This window comes from Canis lupus, chromosome 25 (assembly GCF_003254725.2).
Source record: "Canis lupus dingo isolate Sandy chromosome 25, ASM325472v2, whole genome shotgun sequence".
NCBI lineage: Eukaryota > Metazoa > Chordata > Mammalia > Carnivora > Canidae > Canis > Canis lupus.
In genome coordinates this window covers 18734403-18761445 of record NC_064267.1, presented here as the reverse complement: position 1 = coordinate 18761445, position 27043 = coordinate 18734403, and the positions used below count along the sequence as shown (strand labels likewise).

At 43.8% G+C, this 27043-nt stretch overlaps 1 protein-coding gene and 1 long non-coding RNA gene across 3 annotated transcripts; one reads left to right on the top strand and one right to left on the bottom strand.

The window, feature by feature from the left end:
* The first annotated feature begins 150 nt into the window (after window positions 1-150).
* Window positions 151-26801, top strand: ATP12A (ATPase H+/K+ transporting non-gastric alpha2 subunit). The gene is made up of 23 exons (XM_025462816.3): window positions 151-319; window positions 917-1072; window positions 3309-3368; window positions 6318-6521; window positions 7305-7418; window positions 8381-8515; window positions 8652-8769; window positions 9007-9275; window positions 10302-10500; window positions 10659-10768; window positions 12303-12437; window positions 15576-15768; window positions 17652-17827; window positions 18489-18625; window positions 21024-21174; window positions 22022-22190; window positions 22294-22448; window positions 23905-24028; window positions 24219-24364; window positions 24861-24994; window positions 25143-25244; window positions 25672-25763; window positions 25850-26801. The coding sequence occupies exons 1-23, from the start codon at window positions 311-313 to the stop codon at window positions 25876-25878; spliced, it is 3117 nt and encodes a 1038-aa protein (XP_025318601.1). The 5' UTR covers window positions 151-310; the 3' UTR covers window positions 25879-26801.
* On the bottom strand, window positions 9102-18312 carry LOC112669582 (uncharacterized). Of its 2 annotated transcripts, XR_004815695.2 has the most exons (4): window positions 18104-18312; window positions 17790-17880; window positions 15304-15369; window positions 9102-9437 (listed from the first exon to the last, which is right to left on the bottom strand). It is a non-coding gene; the product is annotated as an uncharacterized LOC112669582 (long non-coding RNA). The 2 variants fall into 2 exon arrangements; XR_003142368.3 differs by lacking the exon at window positions 15304-15369.
* Window positions 26802-27043: the final 242 nt, after the last annotated feature.

Here is a 27043-nt window from a genome sequence, read left to right as displayed (position 1 = left end):
AGGGGCGGCGGGGCTCGTCCAGCGCAGGCTGCGCCCGGGGACCGCTCGGCCGGCCCGCGCCTGCGGGACTCCCGCCTCCCGGGGCGGCGGACCGGTAGGATCGGGGGCGGGGCGGGCGGCATTTAAGGCGGGGACCGCCTCCCGGGGCAGCGGCTGGCGCTCGGCCGCGGGAGGTGCGCCTGGGCTCGAGCCGCCGCCGCCGCCGGGACGCCCTCCCTGCCCTGCCCTGCCCTGCCCTGCCCTGCGCGCCCCCGGAGCCCCCGGAGCCCCGGAGCCCCGGAGCCCGCCCGCCGCCGCCGGCAGCCTCGCCATGGGCAAGGTGCGTGCGGCCCTCCGCCTGCCGGGGACGTGCGGACGGGGGCGCCGGGGGAAAGAGGAAGGCCCGGGGGTCCTTATTCTGCTCCCTCTGCCTCCTGCCTGGCTCCCGGCCCGCCCCGGGGCTGGCCGGGGTGAAGACCCAAATCCGGGGGTCCAAGGCGGGCTCCGATCCCGCGAGGGTTACGCGGCTGCATGAGGATCGGTAAAGCCCGTCTGCCGGAGACTGAGGCTCACCGAGCGCAGGGACGCCCCATCCAAGAAGGGGCGCACACGCCGGCCGGCGTGCCCTGTGGGTAGCGAGGTCCCAGGGAGACCCTGGGGCTACTGGAGGGGGGGCTTGTCTCCAGCTGGAGGAGGTCACTGCCCACCTTCCCTGGAGGAGAGAGGCCCGCAGGGCTGTGGTGAAGAAAGGCGAGGGCTTGGGCGCTGCTATTTGGAAATGGGGAGAACCTCTCCACAATCCCCAATCCCGAGCAGAGAGAATGCAAGCACCGAGGGGACTCCCTTCCCCGTAGGCCCTGACTCACAGACGGAAGCACTCCACACCTTTTCAGAAAACCCATGTTGGACCAATATCGCACCTCTGCTTTCCTTTCAGAAAACATTGGAAATTTACTCTGTGGAGCTCAACGGAACAAAAGACGTTGAGCAAACAGACAAGCAGGATGGCAAGGAGAGGTACAGGGGCCTGAAGAACTGCTTCCACTCCAAGAAGGATCACCATACGGAGAAGCTGAAGAAAGAATTGGATCTGGTCAGTTGATGTGGTCTTTTAGCCAAATGGATGCACTGAGTACTGCCCTTTCCCCTGGAGAACTTGCCCCTATAACCTACCTCTTAACAAAAGTAAGATCAGTCTCAAGGATTTGAAAATCCCTGTGAGATTTGTTTCCTTGTTTAAAATAAATGGTGTGATAATATCTGCCCAGGGGTCAGGACTTCTGTGGGATTCCTGCATTCTGGTTGTAGGCACTCCCAGCTGGAACTCTAAGGAAAGAGCCTCTGATTCCAGTCTCCACAGGCACAGCCCAGACCTTTCTCCTTTCCTGGCTGCTTTGTGAAGATACCAGTAGCCAACTGCCAGTTTTTAGCTGATTAGGTAAAACTGTTGGAGCTGGAACCATGCCGCAGGAAAACCAAAACCACTAAACCTTGCTAGGTGCGTGGCTATGTGTGCCCCGTGAGAAAGAATCCTTTCACTAGTAAGAATATTGGGCTTGGACCTTAGGCTCAATTAAGTTCCGCTTCAGGGGTTGGTAACTAGGAGCAAACTACCAGCTTCAGTTCCTTGATGTAAGCTCCATTTTCTTTATGTAAAGTGGGAAATAAACAGTTTGCATGGGTGAGGGAGAAAAGTAAGGAAAGAGTAAGAATATTTTGTAATTTGTGCATTTTGTGATTTAAGTTATAATTTATAATTCATAATTTTGTAATTATGGAAGCCTGATATTATTCCTGTTAAGGAAGAACTTTGGAGTTATTAAAGCTGGTTACAGGTTCAGTTCTGCCTCAGAACTGAAATGTGACAGGTTATGTTTTAGGAATGTCAGGGGAAAACTTTTACACTGAGCTCAAAGTCTTACTAGATTGTCCCTGCAGTTCATTGCAGACTTTGAAACTCTGTTATTGTTGGAGCAGATAGTAGTAATATGGGTTCATGGGAGCTAAGAGAGCCAATTGTTAAATATTCAGGAATTTGGCAAGTTGATTGACATTGGGTTAGCAGCTTGGAATTTGGCTATGGTGAGAAATCAGTAAATGCTACAGATCAGAGCTTTTCATTTATTTTCCCTGAAGAGCTTGTTAAACGTTTAGCAGCACAACACTGGGCATTTGCCCGTGTATGTTCTGAGAAACATCTAAGAACACAGCCTTGAAATTGGACAGACCTGAAATCCAGTTTTATTGACATTCATTTCCAATTTCGAAAAATAGGAATTAAAAGTGGTGCCTACTTGTTGGAGTTGTTAAGAGGGTTAAATGACATAAAGCAGGAGAAATAGCATCAGATAATAGATAGTCGTTCTTATTTCCTACGTATCTCTATCATTTAGGATTGAAGACATATTTAGTCTTCCTTGAAATTGCCACTTATAACATGAACATATATCCATTCTATCATATGCCTATTTATTATGAGGAGACTCTCCCTTCTTTGAGCATTTTGTGAAGATGTATAATATAGACAAATAAATTTCATAGTGTTAGCCAGTGTTACCTTGCTTCTGTGCTGAGGGAGGAACATCTGTCATTCTTTCCCAACATTTGCACAAGAATCCTGTAATTTAATTTGTGACAGCAAACTGGGATGCCCTCTGGCACATTCGAACCTCGAACCTCGAGGAGAACTAAAGTGTCCCTGGCTGCAGAATGACCAAGACCATGCCTGGCCACAGGGTGATACCTTGAGCTATTGTACAGCTGGCCAGCAGAGTGCACCACAGGCCCCCACCACACCCACCAACCTCTCCCCCATGCTCTCAACCCCAAAGATAGAGCTAACTGAGGAGGACCCTCTGCCTCTCAGTACAGGCCCCTTCAAGTCTGAGCCCCTGTTTGGTATTGCTCATCACCCTCAACTAACCCCTGAACTCAGATCTGAACTAAGTATCCAGATCACTAGTAGCTGGAGAGCAGACAGGTGTGCTAGAACTTGCCTGTGTTGGAGATCAGTTTGAGATGAAATGCATTGCTTTGTTTGTAAAAACTAAAGACAGCTAATATGTGGTAAATGGCAAATTAAGTCTGAACTCAAGGGATGGCCAGGAAATCCCCTGGCTGGTGAATCAGAAGAGCAAGCCTCTTCTGTAGCAAGGCTCTCTCTTCCCTCACTGCAATAACCACCTGGCACAGAAAGTTTTCTCTTTCCCTTACTCTCTGGCCCCTTCCTATCCTTAGTGCTACTTTCAGTTTTCATGGGCTGGCCAAAGCTTAGAGTTCAGTGTTTTGGAGTTTTTAATGCACTCTCTTCTTCCTTTCATGGACTCTAGGATGACCACAAACTCAGCATTGAGGAACTGGAAAAGAAATATGGTACAAACATCATTACAGTAAGTCATCAGGGGTCTGGGGATTGGGAGGAGAAGCCCTGGGACTATGCCAAGGGCTGTAGAAAGCCATGTGCTTAGGGTGTATGGACAAGTAGATAGCATCTTTAGGATGAAGCAACAACTTTGAGAATGCCAGTCACCCACACACCCAGCATGTGAGAGACGGTTGTTAGTCTCAAGAGCTGGCGTGTGTGAACCAAGGCCCAGAGTCAAGCCCCTCTGCTGAGCTGGACACCTGGCTATAAACATTTCTTTTGATTGTAACTTCAGGAAAGCTGTGGTTTCCCCAGAAAGGCTCAGAAACTTCCTTATGGTCATGGTCAGAGGTTGCTTTTAATCCCTGTGTCCAGGAAGTATAATGATCTTATCAAAGAATGGGGAAAACCAGTGTTAAAAAGTGAGTATCCAGAGTCACAGTCTAGAACCCTGCTTGTCCACCTCTTCCTCTGAGAAGGAACAATGACTCTGGAGCATACTGTTGTGTTCTCAGGCATCTAGCAAATTCCCCTACCACAGGAAGACTGCTTCCTTATGTGAATTTAAACTCAAATTAATTAATTAATTAATTAATTAATTTTGGTGTCTTGACATCAGGAGATTTGGATACATCTGTTCAACTCAGCAAAAGACATACCATGTGCAACGCACAAGACTAGCAGTGAGGGCCAAAGAGGGACAGGTGATCCCTGGTCATAAGGAGTAAGCAGTTCAGCAGGGGAGGCAGGTGTATAAGGGAGTATTATAACTTCCAGTCTGTTCAACTTAGATGGCAAAGAGAGGTTTAAATGGTGTGCTGAGTGAGTGATAGATTCTGACCAGAGGAACCAGAACAGGCTCTCTGGATGGTGCAGCATTTGAATCAGGACATAGGAGGAGGATTTGGACTTACGTGAGCAGAGTGCCCAGGCGACAAGAGAGGACAGAGTACATTTAGAAAGCAGTATGGGATTTCTGGGAGCTAATGTGTGTGGAAAGGGCAGAGAAGGGGGAGAAAAGGAGATTGGGGAGAGGTAGTTTGGGTGAAACCATCAAGTGCTTCCATATCAAACTAAGGAATAAGGACTACATTCGTTATATACAATTTCTAAACAGGGAAGTGATTTTAAATAAGATTGGCTTTCTTTTTTTTTTTTTTTTTTTTTTTTTAAGATTGGCTTTCAAAAGGTAAGATATACAGATATAAGTAGGTAGGTATATGCAGGTATAGGTAGGTAGAAGAGATAGATATAGGTAGGCAGGTAGGTAGGTGGATAGATTTTTTTTTTAACCTAAGGTAGAAGATGGAAGGGTCTAGAAGAATGAGACAATAACCTGGGAATATAAAATGAGGAACTAAAATAGGATAGCAGCAGTAAGATAGGAAGGGAAAAGGACAGATTCAAGGGACATTTCAGTGAAATAACTGATAGGACTTTGTTTCACTGGGTTTTTTGTTTTTTGTTTTTTTTAACAAATCCCTGATCCCAGTTACAAAGGTAGAGAAGCAAGAGGAGGAGGAGATTTGGTCAGGTGGTCAAGAGGGCCATGGCAGGGCATGGGACTGAGAGTTTAGAGAAAAAAGTGGAAAGGAGAAGGTGATGAATTTTATTTTGACTATAAGTTAGTGACTTCAAATCCAGTTATTCAGCCAATATTTGAGCCTCTATTACAGAACAAGCAGTACACCCTATAAAGGACACAAAAATCAACAAGGATAGAGTTCTTTTGTGTTAAAGATTAATTTTACTTATTTTAGACAGAGAGCACCTGTGCATGAGTGGGGAGAGGGGCAGTGGGAGAGGATCTCAAACAGACTCTTCTGAGTGTGGAACCCAAGGCAGGGCTCGATCTCATGACCCTGAGATCATGACCTGAGTCAAGATCAGGAGTAAGATGCTTAACCAATGGAGCCACCTAGGTATCCCAAGGATATAAGCTGTCCTTTAAGTAGCTAACAATATGACAAGGAAGAAAAAGTAATGACAAGACTTTCTCCATAAAGGATAGTTTTGGAGGAAAAAAAAACCCTTATGAATCATAATACAGGATTTCAAGGCAGGTGGAGGGGCCTCTGTACACCTGTGCAGGCATGCTTACAAGGGAGGGCTTCTAGCAAAAAATGACTGCTCATGTGGGTCTCAGAGGTTGGTAGAATTTAAGACTCTGAAGATGAGTAAGAACTTAGAACTTGGGGTGGAGAAAACAAAAAGAACTTGGGGTGGATATAGAGAAAAGCAGAAAGACACAAAACTTAAGGATGAAAAATTAGCCCATACAATATGTAGAAGTTCTAGAATAGAGAATATTTTCTGGATAGTTACCGCATTGCCCTTACCTGTAGCAATTAGCTTTTTTTTTTTTTTTAAGATTTTATTTATTTATTTATGAGAAACACACACACAGAGAGAGAGGCAGAGACATAGATAGAGGGAGAACCAGGCTTCCTGTGGGGACCCAATGTGGGACTTGATCCCAGGACCCTGGGATCATGACCTGAGTCAAAGGCAGGTGCTTAACCACTAAGCCACCCAGGCGCCCCAGTGATTAGCTTTTATATTTCAAATCCTCCTTAGCCAAGTTACTCCTATATCTGGATAAATCTCCAAGAAATTAAAATGCCTTAGCAGAGTATAATATAGTGGCTCTGGAGCCAGGTTGCCTGGTACCATTTATTAGCTGGATGATTTAACCTCCCTGTGCCTCAAATTCCACATCTGTAAAATGAGGCTAATAATAGCACCTTCTTCAGAGGGTTATTTTGAAGAGTAAATAGCAAATTGATGGAGTACATTGCCTAGCTGATATTAAGCATTAATATTAAATATTCTTTTTAAAAAAGTGAGAGTTGAGGGAGGTGGGGCATCATCCACTTTTGCCAGGCCCTCCTACCCTCAACCTGCAGAAAAATGATGTCCAATCTGAGGGAAGAGAAATGTCTAATTTCTATGTGTTTTTGTCTGGCTTTCTCAGGGTCTCTCCAGCACCCAAGCTGCTGAGCTCCTGGCTCAGAATGGGCCCAATGCCCTCACTCCTCCCAAGGAAACACCAGAGATCATCAAGTTCCTCAAGCAGATGGTGGGGGGGTTCTCCATCCTTCTGTGGATAGGAGCCATCCTGTGCTGGATTGCGTATGGGATCCAGTACTCCATGAATAAGTCCTCATCCCTAGATGATGTAAGGGGGTCTTCTTCCAGGGTTTGCTAAACTAGTAATGGGAAATAACCATAAAATAAGGCTGCTAGTGGACAGAGTGGTGGGCTGTAATCAGGAGTCTACACTGACCAATCCCTGTGCAGGTTTGGGAAAATCAATAATTTTACCAGCTGTAAAATAGAAATTATAGCTGACTTTTGATGTCTCAGAGGCAGCATAAGCATGAATTTTAAAGAGAGAGAGAGAGAGAGAGAGAAACTATAAGTTCCTAAGGGGAAAAAAAGATCTATATCCATGTGAAATATTTTGGGGTTCTCTCTTCTCGAAGCTACTTGTGTCCCTTTAACATGGGGAGCATCTGTGACTACTGATAACTTAGTACCAAAACAAAAAAACTGAACTGGCCAACATGATGCCAAGAAAAAGAAGCCAGATGCAAAAGGCCACATACTTTATGATTCTTTTGGTCTGAAATGTCCAGAACAGGCACACCCTAGAGACCAAAGGCAGGTCAGAGGTTGCCAGCACTGGTGGGAGTGGGGAATAATTGCCACTGGGCAGTAGTGGTCTTATTGGGGTGATGGAAATGTTCTAAAACTGGATTGTGGTGATTGTTGTAAAATTATATGAATTCATAAAAAATCATTGACTTACATACTTTAAAATGGGTAAATTTTGTGGCCTGTAAATGACACCAGCATACCACTGCCATGTCTCTCCTTCCCATGGAGAGCCCTAGCCCGAGGACCTGGCCCATTTCTCATGCCTAATGTTTTTCTGATCGATGCTCTCCTCCTTACCCAGGTATACTTGGGCTGTGTGCTTGCCTTGGTCGTTATTTTAACAGGAATCTTTGCTTACTACCAAGAGGCAAAAAGCACCAACATCATGTCCACCTTCAACAAGATGATCCCACAGGTGAGTGGCAGCCATCCCTCTCTGGTCTCCACATCACTTCAAATGAAGAAGCATCAGATAAGGAGGAGAGTGGGGCCTCTGAGGCAGAAGGTCTGTGCTCCACCCCCCTATGCTATCTGAGAAGTCTTAGACCATCCTTTTGAAGCCCTATTTCTGCACAGAGTTTTGAGATGATCAGAGAAATAAGATATAGGAAAATGCTTAGTCGAGCAAAATAGGACAAACAACAGTTGCTGCACAATATTTTCTATTACTGCTCTTGAGCTTTGGTGAACTATTCAAACAAAAGCAATTCAGGTGCTTCCAAGAGTGACGTGTAGAAGTTTGGGAATATTCCCTGGTAGCCAAGGAGGTCAAATTGCAATTTGTTATCTGTGACCATTTTAGCACCCATTTTGGAGCATCTTGGCATGTTGCCTCAAATTACAGTGAGGGACGCCCACTGCTCTTGTCTTCCTGCCAGACCCCATGAAGGAGGCCTCTAGGGAGATCTTGCACCACTGTCAGCACAGTGCAAACACCATACTGCCCTGGCCCATAGAGCTGCCTGCTGGAGAGGGTTCTGGATGGAATCATCCATGCTAAGAAGTGGGAGATCAGCCTCCTACTCCACGAAAGTTTTCCTGACCCGAGCAAGAGTATTAAACCCTTTGGCTCAGCCATCAGGGTTCTTCCTCAACATCCCAGCCAAGATTACTCATGCTTAATTGTCTGTCTGTCATGCTCAGGGCTGTCAATTTGCTGTATCGGCCCAGAGAGTTTTCTGGTTTGAAGAATATCTCCGAGAGTTCTTCCTCAAAAAGGAGATAGTACTTAGTGTCCTCTGTCCCCAAGTAAAAGTTTTTTGTCACATTGTTGCCATTCTGACAGCTGTGGCTTCCATCCCTGAGATGTGGGGGTGTGTGGAGGAGGGTTGGGGTCATTCCAGGATCTGAGGCCACCATCACTGTTTCCTTTTGCAGCAAGCTTTTGTCATTCGAGATTCGGAGAAGAAGACAATCCCTGCCGAGCAACTGGTGGTGGGGGACATAGTGGAGATTAAAGGGGGAGACCGGGTCCCTGCAGACATCAGGTTGTTGTCTGCTCAGGGGTGTAAGGTAAGCATCATCATGGGGTGCCCCAAAGAGCATGCTGATAACTAGCTGACGTTCTGTTGTCCTTTTAGATCTCAGTGTAACTGGGACAGGGAACAAGATGCCAGATCTGGAGCTTTTTTTTCAAAAATTTTTATAGGTAGATAATTCATCTCTCACTGGAGAATCTGAGCCCCAGGCCCGCTCCTCTGAGTTTACCCATGATAGTCTCCTGGAAACAAAGAACATTGCCTTCTATTCTACAACCTGTCTTGAAGGTAAGTCCAGCTGGTTCTCAGGACCGTATGCCCCACCCGTATCACTTCTCCCCCCACAGGCTCTTGTCTCTTTACCATCTCTTGCTATAAAGCTTTGCAAGGACAAAACGTGGAACTAAAGAGTCCAGAGAACTTTGTAATGTTTATTAATTGATCATGTAAACCAGCAAAGAGAGGACTGGAAGCAGATCCTCGTAGCTGAGGATCCCCGGAATAAAATGTCTACTTCACCTGTAGGCACAGCAACTGGCATGGTCATCAACACAGGCGACCGCACCATCATTGGTCAGATTGCCTCACTGGCTTCAGGAGTTGGAAATGAGAAGACACCCATTGCCATTGAGATCGAGCACTTTGTCCATATTGTGGCAGGAGTGGCTGTCTCCATCGGCATCCTTTTCTTCATCATCGCAGTGTCCCTGAAGTATCAGGTTCTGGACGCCATCATCTTCCTCATTGGCATCATTGTGGCCAATGTGCCTGAGGGTCTCCTGGCCACTGTCACTGTGAGTCCATAATGCCTGGTGGCCTGTCCCTTGACCCTGTGAACACGTGGCATTCTGCTGTGCTGGGTAGCACGCACCCATACACTTCAAATCTCCTCCATCTTCAAAGGGACAGTCCCTCACTGTCATGGGACACAATGGGACATCCTGAATAGATTGTTCCTTAGAGAGACAAAAGACATTGTGATATTGCTAACATTTTTAACTCTGTCCTAGAAAACTTTATATTTTCATTTTTAGGGGCTCCATCTGCAAATTGCATGTTATCTTTCTCATTAGGAGCTAGAATAGACCAAAAAAAAAAAAAAAAGGAACTATATAAGACAGACCCAAACCACCACTTACAGATTTTCAGGAAGCCTGACACCTTCTCTACATTTTCACATTCTTTTTGTTTTTTAAAGATTTATTTATTTATTAATGAGAGAAGGAGAGAGAGAGGCAGAGATATAGGCAGAGAGAGAAGCAGGCTCCTCGCAGGGAGCCCGATGTGGGACTCCATCCCCAGATCCCAGGATCATGCCCTGAGCCAAAGGCAGACGCTCAACCGCTGAGCCACCCAGGGGTCCCAAATTCTCACATTCCTTAAAAAGAAAAAAGAATCTTTGGCCATTTATACAACGGAGGAACTTGGGTGCATTGTTTACCTCCTACATTTTTTAAAAGATTTTATTTATTTATTCACAAGAGACACAGAGAGAGAGGCAGAGACATAGGGAGAGGGAGAAGCAGGCTCCATGTAGGAAGCCTGATATGGGACTCAATCCTGGGACTCCAGGATCATGCCCTGAGCCAAAGGCTCAACCACTGAGCCACCCACGCATCCCAGCCTCCTACATTTAATAAAAGGATTACGACATATGGATAGGGCTTTATGTGGTTTATCAGCTACTGGGTGAGCTTCACTGCATCTGTAACTATACCTTTGTCCTGAAACTAGTTTGGCTTCTGCTGCTTCTTTGTTATGGAGCCTGAGTTCAAAATGTTGATTTTTCTCAAAGCTTCGTCCTCTCTCTCTCTCTCTAGGTGACTCTGTCACTGACAGCTAAACGGATGGCCAAGAAGAACTGCCTGGTGAAGAACCTGGAAGCGGTGGAGACCCTTGGCTCCACCTCTATCATCTGCTCAGACAAAACTGGGACTCTGACCCAGAATAGGATGACCGTGGCCCATCTGTGGTTCGACAACCAGATCTTCATAGCTGACACCAGTGAAGACCATTCAAGTAAGTCTTCTGGAACATTCAGTGTGGCCTGAAGCTGTGGACTCGAGCAGAGGGGGCCAAGGAGAACATGGCAGCTTTAGTCTGCAATCCCAGAGAATTGTTTGAATAGTATAGATATTAGGCCCAGCATCCACAGCATCCACTGTTCTGTTTTCCAGACCAAGTCTTTGATCAAAGCTCTGGGACCTGGGCCTCCTTATCAAAGATAATAACATTGTGTAACAGAGCTGAGTTCAAACCAGGACAAGAAAGTGTCCCCATCATGAAGGTAAAGCTTCGGTATCACTCGGTCTTAAATCACAGCCAGTTTGAAATTACTTTCTTTGTTCTGATTTGATGCTTGATTGAAATCTCTCCAACTGAGTAAAGTGTGTTCTAGTAAGAGCAAGTCTGACTCACAAGACCTGCAGAAAATTTTCTTCACTATGCCTAGCTTTGAGAAATCACAGAGATGTCTAAAAGTCCTCAAAACATTGATTGAGGTCTATTGAAAATTTTGTCTCATTCCTGAAAATGAATGTACCTTTAAGTTACTTTCCTTTACAAGCTAAGTAGATATAATCAAAGTTTATCTATTACATAAATGCCATTCACTGAAGTTTAAAATATAACTGGAAGGAAATAGAAGGATTGACCTTAGAATATATTCCTCTTGGCAGCAGATGCAGTTCTAAGGGGCCCTGGAATGTCAGAATATACAAAAACAAACTTTTCTTCCTTCTCTCCTTTCTTCCTCCCCTTCCTCTCTCCTCTCCTCCCCTCCTTCTCCCTCTGAGTCACTGAATCTATCTTCTCCTAGCTTTTCTATATGCCATCTGTTTCCTTCATTGACTTTTTCTCTTTCTTATACTTTTTGTTTGGTTGGTTTTCTTTCTTTGTCTGACAGCTCATCAATTCTCTTCTTGGCCCATCACTTCTCTGTCCATATCGTTTAAATCCTTCTCTCTAGTCCTGATTTTTCACCCAAACTCCTTGGATCTCCAATTAGCTGTGTGTTCCCACTTGAAAGTTTTGCCATGTTAGACTCTCAAATCATATTTGCCACCTTCCACCTGTACGCAACCTGGCTCTAAATCACTATCTTGTCCCTTTTCTATTTTCCTATGACATAACCACTTTATGGTCATCCCAGCCAAAACTTTTGGGAGTAATCTTTAACTTTCTTCATTCCTAATATCTAGTGAATCACCGAGTCCTTTTATTCTTGCTTCAAATAACTATATAATTTTACTTTTCTGTTATTGCCAGTACCTTACATCTAACTAATTATACCAACCTCTTGATTGGCCTCTATGATTCCAGTCTTTCTTGCATACCAGTAATTTTCCTTAAATACTTTATTAGAGGAACTGCTTCACCTAACTTTGCTCAAAAACTTTCCATGCATCTGTTTTATGCTTCTCGAGTTTTAGACCTTACCTGACTTTCAGAGCATCCCCCAAGTCCACCCATATGTCCAGCACTTACAGTGGAACACTTCCACTTCATGCCTTCATTCATAGCATTCTAATTTCCAGAAGGCTTTCTTCTGTTCCTTTGTCTGTCTTACCCATCTTTCAAGACTAATTCATAGCTAGTATTTTTTCATGCAACCCTCCAGGTCTCATAGAGCTCTATGTGTTTTGAATTTCCTTAATGCCAATAGGCAGCGCCATTCAGTTTAACACCTCCACCATGGTTCAGTCAGTGGCTAATTGTGATGTGGTTGCTTTTTGAGTTTAGGCTACATGCTGGCTCATTGAAAATAATTACAAAAGAACAGATTATATTGCTACAAATATTTCTTATCTCTTGATTCTCAGAGAATTGTGGTTGGAGATGCCTCAGAAACTGCTCTTCTGAAGTTCTCAGAGGTCATTCTGGGTGATGTGATGGAAATTAGAAAAAGAAACCACAAAGTAGCTGAAATTCCTTTTAACTCGACCAACAAATTTCAGGTGAGTTTTCCCTCACAACCAAATCTTTGTTATCAAAGAATGGCGTTTCTACCTCTAAGTGTTCTTTTAGTATGTATTTTGAATGATATTTGACTCCAAAAATACAGGAATACAGGGCCTGGGCATCTGGTATGCCCAGAACAAGTTTCCCTTGCTGGCCTCTTTCCTTTGCCAGAAGTAGGTAAAGAAAAACGAGAAGTGAAGACCTTGTCAGGGCCTGGCTATTCCTATGAATGATTGATTTATATTACACCCTCCAAACACACACACACACACACACACACACACACACACACACACATACACACATGTCACCTCCACCCCCACAGGTAACTTTTGCACAGGTGAGGGGCAAAAGCCACGTCCCAAAGGATAAATGTAAAGTAAGAGAATGGGAAGAACTAACATTTACTGCTCCCTTAGTCTGTATCCAGCACTTTACATAAATTCTCTGTTAATCCTCATGATAAGCCTGAGGTAGGACTAATCAATCTCAATTTCTAGGTGAGGAAACAGGCCCTTAGGAAATGTTGATGTGACCAGAGTTATCCAAGCATCTAAGTGGCACAACCAATTTTCACATTATCTCTTCAACTCCCAAGGCCATGCTTTCTCTACCACAACACAGAAGCAGAACAGTTTAGCTTGGGCCTTGTGAGTAAACATTGCCCTTTGTGAAGACCAATGAATAGCCTCTCAGGTGACTGTTTCCAGCCACATTGCTTTCTAGTTCTTCCCCACATGTAGTTGACAGGGACCTCCTTTCTACCCATTGCTCAGAGGGAAAATGGCCATCATTGCCTAGGTGTCTTCCCCCATTCCAGGCTGGCCAACAGTCAAATAGCTCCATCCTCCTCTCATTTGTCCGTGATGGGACAAATGAGAGCTTGTAGCCCAGTTTATTGCTGCAGGTAAGACTTCCCAAAGACTCCAAAGCTGAGAGCAGGAAGTTGTGACTTGGTCTTTGCATAACAGGAAAATATATAAATAAGGTAACCATGCTTATGTAAAACTTTATTGTGTTTACTGACACATTTTGTTTGGATGGCATTTAGGATTGGGAAATAACTGTGTTGCAAATATCTTTGTGGATAACAAGCCAATGAAGAATTATAGTTAGCCAAATAGACAACTAAAAAACGTATGAAGTCAAATATTAAAGCCAGTAAATCAGAAGTCTTATTCAAAACAGAAGTGAAAATAGATTGAGTAACGATCCTAAAATAACAACAGTAATGTTAGTTATTATATGCTAATTTCCACATGTAATCCATCACTCAATTCTCTCAACTCTACAAAGTAGGGAATGAGGAACTGACGTACAGAGCATTATCACACAGCTAGTAAGGGCCAGAGCCAGGATTCAAACAGACCCAGGGAGTCTGTGCTCTTAAGAGGTAGATTGAATGATCTTCTAATCAAGACTAAGATTCAGAATCCTGCTAGGGCTCCATCTACTCTAGTAGAGACTTTCCTCATCATGTGAGAATGAGAAAAAAGCAGGTTCCATGAGGCCTCATGTACTAAATGTTGAGGGAGAAAGTAGGCTACCCAGATTTGGGACTAGATAGAAGGATCTGTGTGGGTTACTACAGAAGAGGTCAAAGAGCCTCTTTGGAGGCTGTCAGTGCCATTTTCTATCTACATATGAGCAACATTCAAAAAAGAGTCTTAGAGGTCATGGCCTTGGAAGGTCCCTGGGGTATCATTCAACCAAAGGAAACAAAATAGAAAGAGGAATAGCAATTCCCCAAACTGAGACCGGCCCATAGAAATATTTCCAATAGTGTGTGATAAACTGGAAAATTAGGACAGTATTTTATAAAGTTTTATGTAAGGATGAATGTATTTAATTTAAAAGATTATCCTTTATATGCTACCAGATTAAGACAGGGACTCTGGAACCTACTAGCCTAAATTCAAATCCCAGCTCAGCCACCTATTATGGCATAACCTTGCACATGCCAGTTAACCTCTCTGCACCTCAGTTTCCTTCCTTGTAAAAGGTGATAATAATAATAATACCCACAGCCTTAGGGTAGTTTTGAGAATTAAATGAGTCATATGTGAAGCACTTAAAAGAATATGCACTATAAAAATGTTTATTATTCTTACTTTTTAAGTGTTCAAATATTCTATCTTTGAGAAAATGATAGTGATAATAGATGGAAAGTTTTGGTTTGATTTTAGTTAGTTGGGTTTTTTTTTTAATGTGCTTACATGGCCATTTAAAAAAAAAAAAAACAAGCTATGTTTGCCCTCTACTTTTTAATTTTTTATTGTGCTCCTCTCTGGTATCCAGAAGGCTGAGAACTACTGATTTGGAATCAACTGATAGACCCAAAATGGTAGTGTTGTTTTTTGTTTTTGTTTTTTTGTTCAGTAACTGAGTTACTAAAACTCAGTTTCTCTTTTAAACACTCCAGCTTCCCGAAATTCCTTTTGAAGGCTTAGAAGAGCACCTTGTATATGAAAATGGTTTCCATAAGACCCAGCCATTTTATTTTATTTTTTTCAGATTTTTTTCTCATTACCTTATTAGGATGATTCTGGAAGTAGAATCAGTAGGTGAGAGGATATTGATGTTAAAATTGTGTTATTTACTTTGTAACTGTCCTGAAAGCCTGTGAGAGTGTCCACTTCCTACCCTCTGTCTGCCTGAGCTCAAAATAGCCTGGGACTGAAAGGGTGCTATCCATGACAGGGAGGTGGAGAAAAGAAGTGAGATGAGGTGCCTCACGGTCCCCTGACCCCCACAGGCATCCTCAGGAGATCTGGTTCAATACACATGACTTCACAGGGTGACAACCACATCTGGCCTCCCCAAAAGCAATGAGTTTCTGTTTGAGAGATGAGATTTACTTACTTTGGATTCAAATTCAGGGTGCCTCTCTGAGCTGGACCGAGTCTAGATCTCTGCATATTACTTGACCTCAAAACAAAAAGGGTAGAATACGCCTATAGTGAATTCTCCTCTTCATGTCAAGGATAAGTAGCCGCATGAGAGAAAGGATGTCTTTAAGCTTCTTGTAATATTGCTAATTAAGAGGTCTGTCTGGTTCAGGCCCCTGTAAGTAAGGATGGCGTCATTATCTGATGGCAGGGAGTACCTAACACGCTCAATTCCTTCCCTCTCAGCTCTCCATACACAAAACGGATGACCCCAACGACAAGCGCTTCCTCATGGTGATGAAAGGGGCCCCTGAGAGGATCTTAGAGAAGTGCAGCACCATCATGGTCAATGGCCAGGAGCAGCCTCTAGACAAGAGCACAGCCGAGGCCTTCCACACAGCATACATGGAGCTGGGAGGCCTAGGGGAGCGTGTGCTGGGTGAGCTCTTGGTTGCAGAACCCTTTTCTGTTACCTTGGGTGTAAGGCTCTAGAGCCTTATGCCGGGTCAGGGCACAAGAGGAGACAGGCTTGTTATCTAGTGGAGTGGCTACGGCATACATGTGAATCATAGGAAGAAGAATATCGTAAACAAACATATGAGGATAAACTGGGCCTTGCACGATAATTCTTGAAGGGAGGTGAGGGAAAATATTGGCAATAGAGGGAACAGCATAGGCCAAAGTACAGAGTTAGAAGTGGATGGGATGTGTGCACACATTATAAGTGGGGCAGTCTGTTTTACAGGTAGATGAGATGGCATAGTCCCAGGAAATGGGCAGGAAAGAGATTGGAGGGCATGCATGATAAGGAGTGCCTTGTGTGGGTGAGGAACTGGGGTTCCATACCATAGTCAGAGAGAGTCACTAAAGGCTTTGTGGTGAGTGGACCAGTCAGAATTACAGTGTTTTCTAAAGGATAATTCTTGGCAGCAGCAAGGAGAGGAGAGGCATGGGTCTCAGGAGGAGGTGGTTGCCCTCATTCAGGTAAAAGAGGGTGGGAATCTGATCCAAGGCACTAGGAATGTGAAGGAGGGGGTCAGACACAACAGACTTCGTGGAAGCAGAACTGGTAAGATTTAGCCACTAGTCAGAGGAGAAAAATAAGTTTAAAATAATATGGAAGTTTCTCACTTGCTTAGTAGGGACAGTACTACCAGTAATAGAGACAGGGTTGTCAGAGGTGGAAGGAACCACAGAAATGCTGCCACAGTGGTAGGAGCCTAATTGTGGTAACTTTAGTGATCTCAGAGGGTATGTTCTGTCATGAAAACCCAATCCTGGGTTGACAGAATGGGACCTGTGAACTACAGAATATGAATTCTAGGTAACAGAAGTTCACGGTTGATGATAAGGCTCATTAAACATCATAAAGTTTCTTGCCAATAGAGATGGAATCTGTGGAATGTGTTTCTAAAGGATATTTCAGCTTGTAAGGCAAATGAAATAATTAAATGAGGTGATAATGCTTTAAGCATGCCTTAAATAACCCACAGCACCAGCTCGTGTTTTCAATGCAGGATTGATACCCATCTGACAAGAATTGCTCTAGGAACCTGGTGTTTGACCTCTCAGACTCTGCCCTGTGCTTTACTGAAGTGTGTAAGGCAGTGGGACATGCTGATAATAAATTTGACATAAAAGCTGATGAAAAAGTCATGTGATCTTGGGAGTCCCACCAGACAGAGGAATCCCATCCACCTTAACCTGTTTGAAGCAGATCCCTTCTGAATTACAAAAAGTTCTCCATTCCAAATGGCCTTTCTCTCATACTTACCTTGATTAAAGACAGCTTCACACCATCCCCCTGGTACCCTGGATTCTTTCCCTAGTTTTTGCAGTAGCACATGCTGTTTTCTGTGCCTCAGGTGGCCTTCCCATCCCCAACACTCCCTCCCTTCTCCCTAGAAAATGTCTAACTCCTCTCTCAAGAGTCAATTCATACATGACCTCCTTGCAGAAGTCTTTCTTGATTACCCAGATGGCTCTACTCTGTGACACTCGCTGTGCTTTTTTATGCTTTACTTCTTTATGTCTTTGTTGTCACACTAAACTGAGACATCTTCAGAAGCAAAGGCTATCCCTTCGTGGTCTCTATATCCCCAGAACATAACAGAGAATCCAATGGACACACAGTAAATTACTTTTGGATGAAATATGTCCTTCCTAATTATAGTATGCATTATGGAATTGAAAGAATTAAACAATTCTAGAATACTCTCAAGTATTAGTAAAATAGTAAAGGAGTATGTGAAAATGTTTTTCCTTTTCTTTTGTTATTTCTTATCCTAACTTCATTGACTCTCAAATTCACATGCATTCCAGGTTTCTGTCATCTCTACCTGCCAGCAGATGAGTTTCCAGAAACTTACACATTTGATGTAGATGCCATGAACTTTCCCACATCTAACCTCTGTTTTGTGGGGCTCTTATCAATGATTGATCCCCCTCGGTCCACTGTACCTGATGCAGTCACCAAATGTCGGAGTGCGGGGATCAAGGTGGGAGTTCTTTTCCTCTCTTAAGAAGTCCTCCACCTATGTTGTATCCTTCTCTAAAAATATCATAGGAGATAGTCAGTATTTAAGTCTCAGGTAAATATCATAATCCCCCACCCCCTTTTTATCTCTACTTTCACTATACTAAAATTCTACTAACTGACCAATAAAGGCAAAATGTGTCTATGTGGAACAAACCACAATAGTAACTTCAGTGAAAATGCCATGAGTTGACTTTATCTTGCCCTAGATATGATAGATAATAAAAGGTTTTATTACTTAATCTCAAGGTTCAGCCTTCAAAATCCATTTGTCTTCATAATACCAAAGCCAAAATATTGATTCCAGTCCATGTTAATATGAAGACTGTTGAAGCAATATGAGGCTGTCTCAAGTATACATCCACTAGCCCTTTCACAGGGAAAGGGCCTCCTCTAATGTCAGAGGAAGAGATATAAGCAGCTCGGAAGTAAGGATAGATGCAATGAGGTACTTCTGTCTTTGATCTAAAGATCAAGAACTGCCCATAAGAGCAAACCACAATGATTCACCAATCACATTCTACCAGGTCACAATAGAGTAGGTGATACTGAACTATCTCTGCTCTGTCTGGCCAGCCGAGTTTCTCATTGTCCACATGTCTTTCTCATTGTTTGTGTTCTAGGTTATTATGGTTACAGGTGATCATCCAATCACAGCCAAAGCTATTGCCAAGAGTGTGGGTATCATTTCAGCCAACAGTGAGACAGTGGAAGACATTGCAAAACGCCTCCACATTGCTGTGGAGCAAGTTAACAAACGGTAAGCACAGAACCAATGTAGCAGAAACTAAAGTCTTACCCAAGTCCTTATCCCTGTTGGCCCTAAAGAGCTGTGCTGTTTGGAGCAAATCCCCTTTTTTGCCAGGAACTCTCTCAGGGTAACGCTAAACTGTATTTGTACCATGAAAGTTACCCATGATGTATTCTGTATATGAAATTTAAAAACCCAATGGAGTAGATCTGAAAATTTCAGCACCAAATTTAGAGTGAGAAAAACTGAAACAAAATTTATATTAAATTACTTGCCATTGATCCAGTTGTATAATCAGAAATATTAAAAACCCTCTGTGTTTGGTGCACTCCCCTAGTGCACTCAAAATATTATTTATTCAGTTGCTTCATGATGTATAGCTATGTGAACATGCACTTCTCTTTTTTTATTTTGTAGTAAATAGAATGAAAGCTTCCTGAGGAGAGATTCAGTTTTTCCTTTTGTCTCCTGATTCTTGTAATCATGTCCACCCTTTAGTCCATTCATCCATTCATTCACTCATGTATTAATTCTTTCAACAATTAATTATTTTTTTCTTGTTGTTTTAAAGAGTTTATGTATTTGAGAGAAAGAGAGACAGCACAAGCAGGGGGAGCTGCAGAGGGAGGGAGAGAGAGAAACGGGGATCTTGACCTGAGCCGAAGGCAGATATTTAACTGACTGAGCCCCCTGCCCCTGTGCCCCTCAACAATTACTTGTTGAGTGCCAACAATATGCCAGGCACTGTCCTGGACACTGGAACTATAGTAGCAAACAGACCAGACACAATCCCTGCTCTTTGGGAGCTTTCCATCTAGGCAAAGGAAAAGAAAAAATAAAAACTAATTGTGATGTGATAAGTACAGTGAAATACAATGAAGGACACACAGAGAACAAGGGTTCAAGCAGTCAGAGGAGTCCAGAGTCACCTGGACTCTTGACAATATAAATGATAAAGACTCCAAAATCTCAGTATAAAAATAAATGTCATTGGCTTTATTATAATTTCTTGAATGCAGGGAAAAAAGGAGAGACCAATGAACCTCTTGTAGTTTACCCCAAGCATTTATGCCTTTTAGAATACGGAGCTGTCAGTCAATAAGTTATTAGCAGGACAGCAAATTACCAGTTAAGACAACCAAACAGAGTTATATCATAGCCTCTGAAAACAACAACGTCTGAAGTCTAAGAATATTCCAACACTGCTTTGTGTAAACAACACTCCTCAACAAAAACTTTTTGGAACTTTTAAAATTCGTTTTGTTTTTAAAAATAATAGGGTAATACATTTTTGTGCAACTCACCTAACTGAACAAGAGATGGCATAGATTCTTTTGTGAATATTTTCAGTTATCTACTTTATCAACTGTAGCTTCGTGATCATACAATAACTGTACTTTTTGCCACTGTGGGGAGAAAGGACACACCCTTTTCTTCTCATCTTACTTTTACAATTTTTTTTTACCAGAACACAGGGATACCTATAGTTTGAGTCAAGTGCTAGGATTCCAGTTTTTAGCACCAACAGGAAAACACATACCTAAAAAAGCTTAAGACAAACAAATGTAAAGAAAAAGCCATGCAGTGTTTTTTAAGTATAGTCTATAAGTTAAGATTTGAAAGCTAAAATGTAGAGTGTTAGTCAGGGGAGGTAAGGTGAGATATGCCCATTCCTGGCAAAGGTGGAAGACCTATGAAGACCTGAGGGCAATGGAGGGTATGAAGGGCTGCAGGGGAGAGCCAAAGAGGAGGTGAAGCCCAGCAGCACCAGCTGCACCTGGCCTTGCAGACCAAATTAGAAACTCTGGGGTCTGCTCCAAGTGCAACGGAAAACCTCTGAAATGTTCTAGCAGGGAACGACACAATCAAATCTGCATTATCAGTACTTTCTATAATCTTACTTTTATCGGCAGCAGACAGTAGTTCTCATCAAAGAGGACCTCAGTAATAAGTTGTTCTCCCTACACAGCTCATTGTGCAATAGACACTATAAATCTGAAATAAGCAACATCAAAGACGTGTTTACCCATGTGTGTTGGCATAAGCTGATTCTAAGACCCAAAACATGAACAGGAAGGTTTTTTTACCCTCCTTTTACTCCTTGAGTAAAATATTGCCCCAGGAATGTTCCCGCCCATTCCTCCAAGCAAAAGACTACTTGGCTTATTCCTATCATACAATATCAGGAAATATTGGCCTTGCTGTTTAGCTTCAGTGTTCTGTGTCTTGAAATGGAGACCAGTGTCCCCAGAACTCACAACCCCTATTATCCCACTAGAGTATTAGGTGTCAAGGACTGTGGGTGCCAGGTAAAGTCAAAGAGGCTTCAGCCCACTTCCTGCCCAGAACAGTGTTTTAGCCTAAGATCCGACATTTGGCCTCACTCAGTCCCTTCTGGCCCTTCTAGGGATGCTAAAGCTGCTGTGGTGACTGGCGCAGAGCTGAAGGACATGAGCCCAGAGCAGCTGGATGAGCTCCTAACCAACTACTCAGAGATTGTCTTTGCCCGGACATCCCCCCAGCAGAAGCTGATCATAGTAGAGGGGTGTCAAAGGCAGGTAGGTGGACAGCAGTGCCCAGAGAACCTTCCAGGTCTGTCACTATCCTATGGGGGAAATGCAGGGCTGAGATCTGGATCCCAGATCAGGGCTAAATCACTTTTTAAACCTCTCATGAGGGGCACCTGGATGGCTCAGTGGTTGAGCATCTGCCTTTGGCTCAGGGCATGGTCCCAGGATCCTGGGATCAAGTCCTACATCAGACTCCCTGCAGGGAGTCTGCTTCTGCCTCTGCCTATATCTCTGCCTTTCTCTGTGTCTCTCATAAATAAATAAATAAAATCTTTAAAAAAAAAAAACACCTCAAGACAATTCTTTGCCTGTCTTCATCACCTTATGTTTCTACCCTTTCAGGGGGCTGACCCTTTACTCTCCTTTGAGAGAGCCCCTCCTGCATGCAGGGCTTTCTGACAGTGAAACTTTTGGTACTATGGTAGGTGTGGGTATAGAAAGATCTGAAAATGTAAGATATAGAAAAAAAATTGTAAAGACATACAAGATAAAAGAGATCCATTTTACTTTTTTTTCCTGGTTAGAAAGCCTCTTTCAACTAGCATCTTCTTTGTTTTGTTTTGTTTTTTAATTTAAATTCAATTTGCCAACATATAGTCTGACACCCAGTGCTCCACTTTAGCCTGCTATACACAATGGTTTTAATAGAGCACATCTTTGGAGTTCATTGTACTTATTTCTGGGATTTCCCGGCTTTATCTTTTCCCCCAAACAGGCCCTCATTTCAGCTCCAGTTTTCCCTACATTCTCCAGAGGGAAGGGAGACTTTGTTGATCTTGCGCTACCTGTGACCCCTTGGACCTGCTGACTCCTAGTGTCTCATGTGTCCCCACAGAATGCAGTTGTCGCTGTGACAGGGGATGGAGTTAATGACTCTCCAGCCCTAAAGAAGGCAGATATTGGGATCGCCATGGGGATAGCAGGCTCTGATGCAGCCAAAAATGCAGCTGATATGGTCTTGCTGGATGACAACTTCGCATCCATAGTCACAGGGGTGGAGGAAGGTGAGTGAGGTCTCTAGGGGTCTAACCAAGACAGGGGTCACCTGAGACAGGGGTCACCTGAGAGACCAAAAGCAAGTCCTATGGCAGTAACATTTTTGCCTAGGTCGTCTGATCTTCGACAACCTGAAGAAGACTATCGCTTACACCCTGACCAAGAACATTGCCGAGCTGTGCCCTTTTCTGATCTACATCATTGTTGGGCTTCCCCTGCCCATTGGCACCATTACTATCTTGTTCATCGACTTGGGCACAGACATAGTAAGTAGCTCTAAAGGGAACAGGACCTGATAACTGTCCCAGGTGATGTAAACGTCCAGGGCATTACCTTCAAGGGCAAGGAGTTAGACGAAATCAGTGCTCCTCAAACTTTGACGTGATGGGCCCAGAAGTCCTGCATTTCTAACACACTTTTAAGTGATGCCAATTCTGCTGGTCCACCAGCCACACATCAAAGCAAAGGACTAGAGAGATCTGTCAAATGTTTGGAAGTTAAAACCACTTCACTTAGTGTAAAAGCTTTTCAAGACAAGAGTTCTTTGCCCTCCCCCCAAAACGTGCTGTTGGTCAGTTTCAGCTTCCGTGCCTCCCTCCCCTTTGAGAACATAGAACTATCCATGAATAGCCCCTGTAACGCTGGGGCCCAGTGGCCAATGTGATAACCTACAACTGCCCCCTTGTCAAGTAGAAGAATCTGTGACCTGAAAGCCCCTCACCAAAATGCAGTTAGAAGTAGCAGTTATTAAGACCCGATCAGGCCTCACACTGATGTACAATAATGTCACCTAAGCCCTCCCTCTTCTGGTATGTATCCATTTAGGAAACTATCCACATGGCAAAGGGGAAAAAGGCAACAGGGACGGAACTGAATTCACAGTGAGAATGCTGCAAATGGCCGCCTCCTACTCTCTTGTTTTGTATAATACCCAGGCCATCAACACATTGCAGAGAGGCCAAAGATATTCTTATTTAGAGGTGAACTGCGGTCCTCATGGTTTACAGTCAAATCATTTTCGGGCTCTTTCAAGTCATTTCTTTTTCTCCACAGCAGTGCTTCTTGCAGTGTGGTCCAGGCATCACCTGGGAACTTGTTACAAATGCAGATTCTCTGAGCCCAGCCCAGACCTTGGGAAAGACTGGAGGTGGGGGGTGGGGCCCAGCCATCTGTCCTTTAACAGGCAGGTCTTCCAGGCAGGAGGATCTGTGCAGGAACTGGTATGATCCAGTGGCATGCCTAAGAAAACATCTGCCCCAGAAGGGAAAAGTGTTTTATAGCTAGCATCTTTAAAACTGCCAGCACATGGTGATAATAAAAAAGCAGATTGATTTTTTTTTTTTTAAAAAAGACGTATTTATTCATTCAGAGAGAGCGAGAGAGAAGCAGGCTCCATGCACCGGGAGCCCGACGTGGGATTCGATCCCGGGTCTCCAGGATCGCACCCCGGGCCAAAGGCAGGCGCCAAACCACTGCGCCACCCAGGGATCCCAAAAGCAGATTGATTTTTAAAGCCAACTGTTTTTAAATTCTTTAGAAGCAATGCACTCCTATTGCATACACCCTAGATAGACCAGTTCCATAACCTGCCCCACCCCTCACCACAATCCACCAGCCTCACTGCCCAACCTGAGGCCTCCTGGCTATGCCACTGTAGTTATCGCTCTGCTGATACAACACAGTGTTCCAGGGCTAAGTCTCACGGACTGTCTCCTCCTCTAGATCCCCTCCATTGCCTTGGCCTATGAGAAAGCTGAAAGTGACATTATGAACAGGAAGCCTCGCCACAAGAAGAAAGATAGACTGGTGAACGAGCAACTTGCCATATACTCTTACCTGCACATCGGTACGATGAGAGCATCTCTGACCTATCAGACAAGGGACCACCCCAAGAATTCATTCCAGTCCATCAGAAACTGTGTTTCTCCTCGTGGGGCAGGGTTGGAGATGGGAGGAGGAACTGAGAGGAGAGTGAGCACAGGGGCAATTCCAAAGTCCTGATAGAACCCCTGCCTTTATCTTTCTTGTTCTTTTAGGCCTCATACAAGCCGTGGGAGGTTTTGTTGTGTATTTCACTGTGTATGCACAAGAGGGGTTTAAACCCAGTATTCTCATTAACCTCCGGGTGGAATGGGAAGACAGCAACGTGAATGACTTGGAAGACAGCTATGGACAACAGTGGGTAAGAGAAGGAGACTCTGCCTTCAGCATTTCTGCCTGACTCTGCCATTTCTGCCCCATTTCTGCCCTACTCTCACTGCTTTGCCCAGACTGATACAGAACTTTCACGCCCTGGACAGCCTTAATGAGAGAGGATGTGAAAGTTTTCTCAGTTAATAGGGCTGTGTGCCCCTTTGTTACGTAGGTTTGACCTTTGCCAGGACTCAGTCTCTGCTTTCAAATTTGATGCCTTGAGCTCACTTTCTTACATTGGCTTTGCAGTTGTGTGGAAGAGTAACCAGTCCAACAACACCCACAGTAGGGCCAGATCAATTAAGTTAGCATCTTTCCCGACTCAACTGAGTAAAGAAAAAAAAAATTTCTTTTCAGACACTAGAAGGTGAACTTTTGTCAATCTTGGTGAGGTGGGGAGAGAGTAAAACCTTACAGAACTACATTGAAATCTTCCTGCAGTTTTCCCTTTGGGGTCTCATGGTCTCCTTTTTGTCTGTTGACAGACATGGTACCAGAGGAAATACTTAGAATGGACGGGCTATACGGCTTTCTTTGTTGGCATCATGGTCCAGCAAATAGCAGATCTAATCATCAGGAAAACCAGGAGGAACTCCATCTTCCAGCAGGGTCTCTTCAGGTACTGCTCACATCTAATATCCTGGGTTGAATCCTGGGCCTTCCACAGGAATGGTTGGGTATATAACACACAAGGCTTTGACTACACTGGGTGTGTGGTCCTGTGACTGTGTGAGTTCAGAATCTGTTTGCTTTTATGTTTCTTGTAGAAATAAAGTCATCTGGGTGGGAATTGCCTCACAGATCATCATTGCATTAATCCTGTCCTATGGACTTGGAAGTATCACAGCCCTGAATTTCACAATGCTCCGGTGAGTTCTCCTTCAACAATGAATAGGAAAGAGCTAGCCCTGTTGTGAGCTGTCACAGCTTAAATAAACATCAGGATTCCAGGGGGTCTTTCCTCTCCAGACTTTCAAAAGAGGTAAAACCAAATCAGTTCTAATTTAGTCAGATTTCGACCCGCTAGTTTTGTCAGAAGAGGAAATGGGTTTTCCAAACCTCACCGTCCCATCTCTATCTTCATCCACTAGGCCGCTTTAAAGACAGATGTTGCTTCTACCAGTCCCAGTCCAGTTTAAATAGAAGCTTTCCAGTTTTATGTTGTATGACCCAAGGGATGTACTTTTCTTTCCAATAGAGCAGAGAAAATAAACAAGAAGCCCTCTGCCTGTTGGCAGGGGGCTCGGCCCTTTCTTTGGATCCATTCAGACTTACCGTCCTCCCTTCTGCTTCCAGGCCTCAGTATTGGTTTGTGGCTGTGCCATATGCCATTCTGATTTGGGTGTATGATGAGGTGCGAAAACTTTTCATCAGACTCTACCCTGGAAGTAAGTAGTAATAGGACTTTTTGAGACTCTGTTTATCTACTTCAACAGACTCCTGATTTCTCATTGACTTTTTTCTACCTCTACAGGTTGGTGGGAAAAGAACATGTATTATTAGGACCACCTTACTTCCCAGGCCTCCCAGTTGCACATTGGGAATGTCTTTCATCTTCTGGCTGCATCTGAGAGACTGCTACAGTAGAGACATATCAAAATGCAGAAAGAGAAGGCAGAGAATAGTATGAAAGATACTCACTGAGCTTTTGTACTTTCAAACAAATTCAATTGTTGATATATGATTTGCATCTCTCTATTCATCTCCTTGTTTAAAAATATGTGAATTTCACAGGAAGAATGACATATTTATATGTATATAAAGTTCACTCACATTAAAGAGTTTTGGGTAATCCAGCCACCTGCTCAGACCTCCCTGCTAGATAAGATTGCTCAAACCTCCATCCCATACCCTATTAAAAGTCCAGTAACCTTCCTAGATTTCTGTGAATTCCCAGAGAGCTTATAATTTCATGGTCACCTTGCTTATACAAGGTGAATTCAATGGAAGGTTTGCAGGAGGTGGAAGTGATGGCAGGTTTACATCAGAGCAACACGGATGACCTGTTCTGACTCTCAGACATCTTTCTTAACGGTCCTCAGTCACCCAGTTCCACCCCTACCCATCCACCCCTCACCACCTTGTCAGTCCTTTGGTGCCCTCTCTCCTCCCAGCTAGACACCTCCTTCCCTCCCTCCACCCCTGCCACCAACTCCAAAACTGAGCCCCACGTCCATTTTGCACATCCCAGCTCCAAATGCTCTCCCAACCCAAAGGGGTTTTCATTTACCAGGATTCAAGCTCAGTAGGGATGCACTGGGGTTTAAAAGAGTAATATTTATTAGTGTAAAATGGTTGCAAAGCACTCTTCACCAATTTTATGTCAGTTATGTTTCATGCTTTAACTTAGCTTTATTCACAGGTGACACATCCATGTTAATAGTCCCCAGGAGGCCTCATTTTTAAGTAAAATATGTTTTATAAAACCTAGTCTGATTGTGGTATTTTAATCAGAGTTTTTCTAGAATGCAGAGCATAGGCCACAAAAAATGAGACATGATTTCAATTTTGTTGTTGTTGTTGCTTCTTGCAGCCATTTTCTGTGGAAGGTCTAAAAATATAGGATTTACCTTCTGGACACCCCTCTCCAACATCCCCACTATGTGTCCTAAGTCTGATGTGCCCACATTGTTAAGTCAGGATTTCTGGGGGAAGATACACCTCTCAG

Coding starts and splice junctions, on each gene's coding strand:
- ATP12A (XM_025462816.3), top strand. Junction 12,438..15,575: donor ACTCGACCAACAAATTTCAG/GTGAGTTTTCCC, acceptor CTTCCCTCTCAG/CTCTCCATACACAAAACGGA. Junction 24,995..25,142: donor TTCCAGCAGGGTCTCTTCAG/GTACTGCTCACA, acceptor TGTTTCTTGTAG/AAATAAAGTCATCTGGGTGG.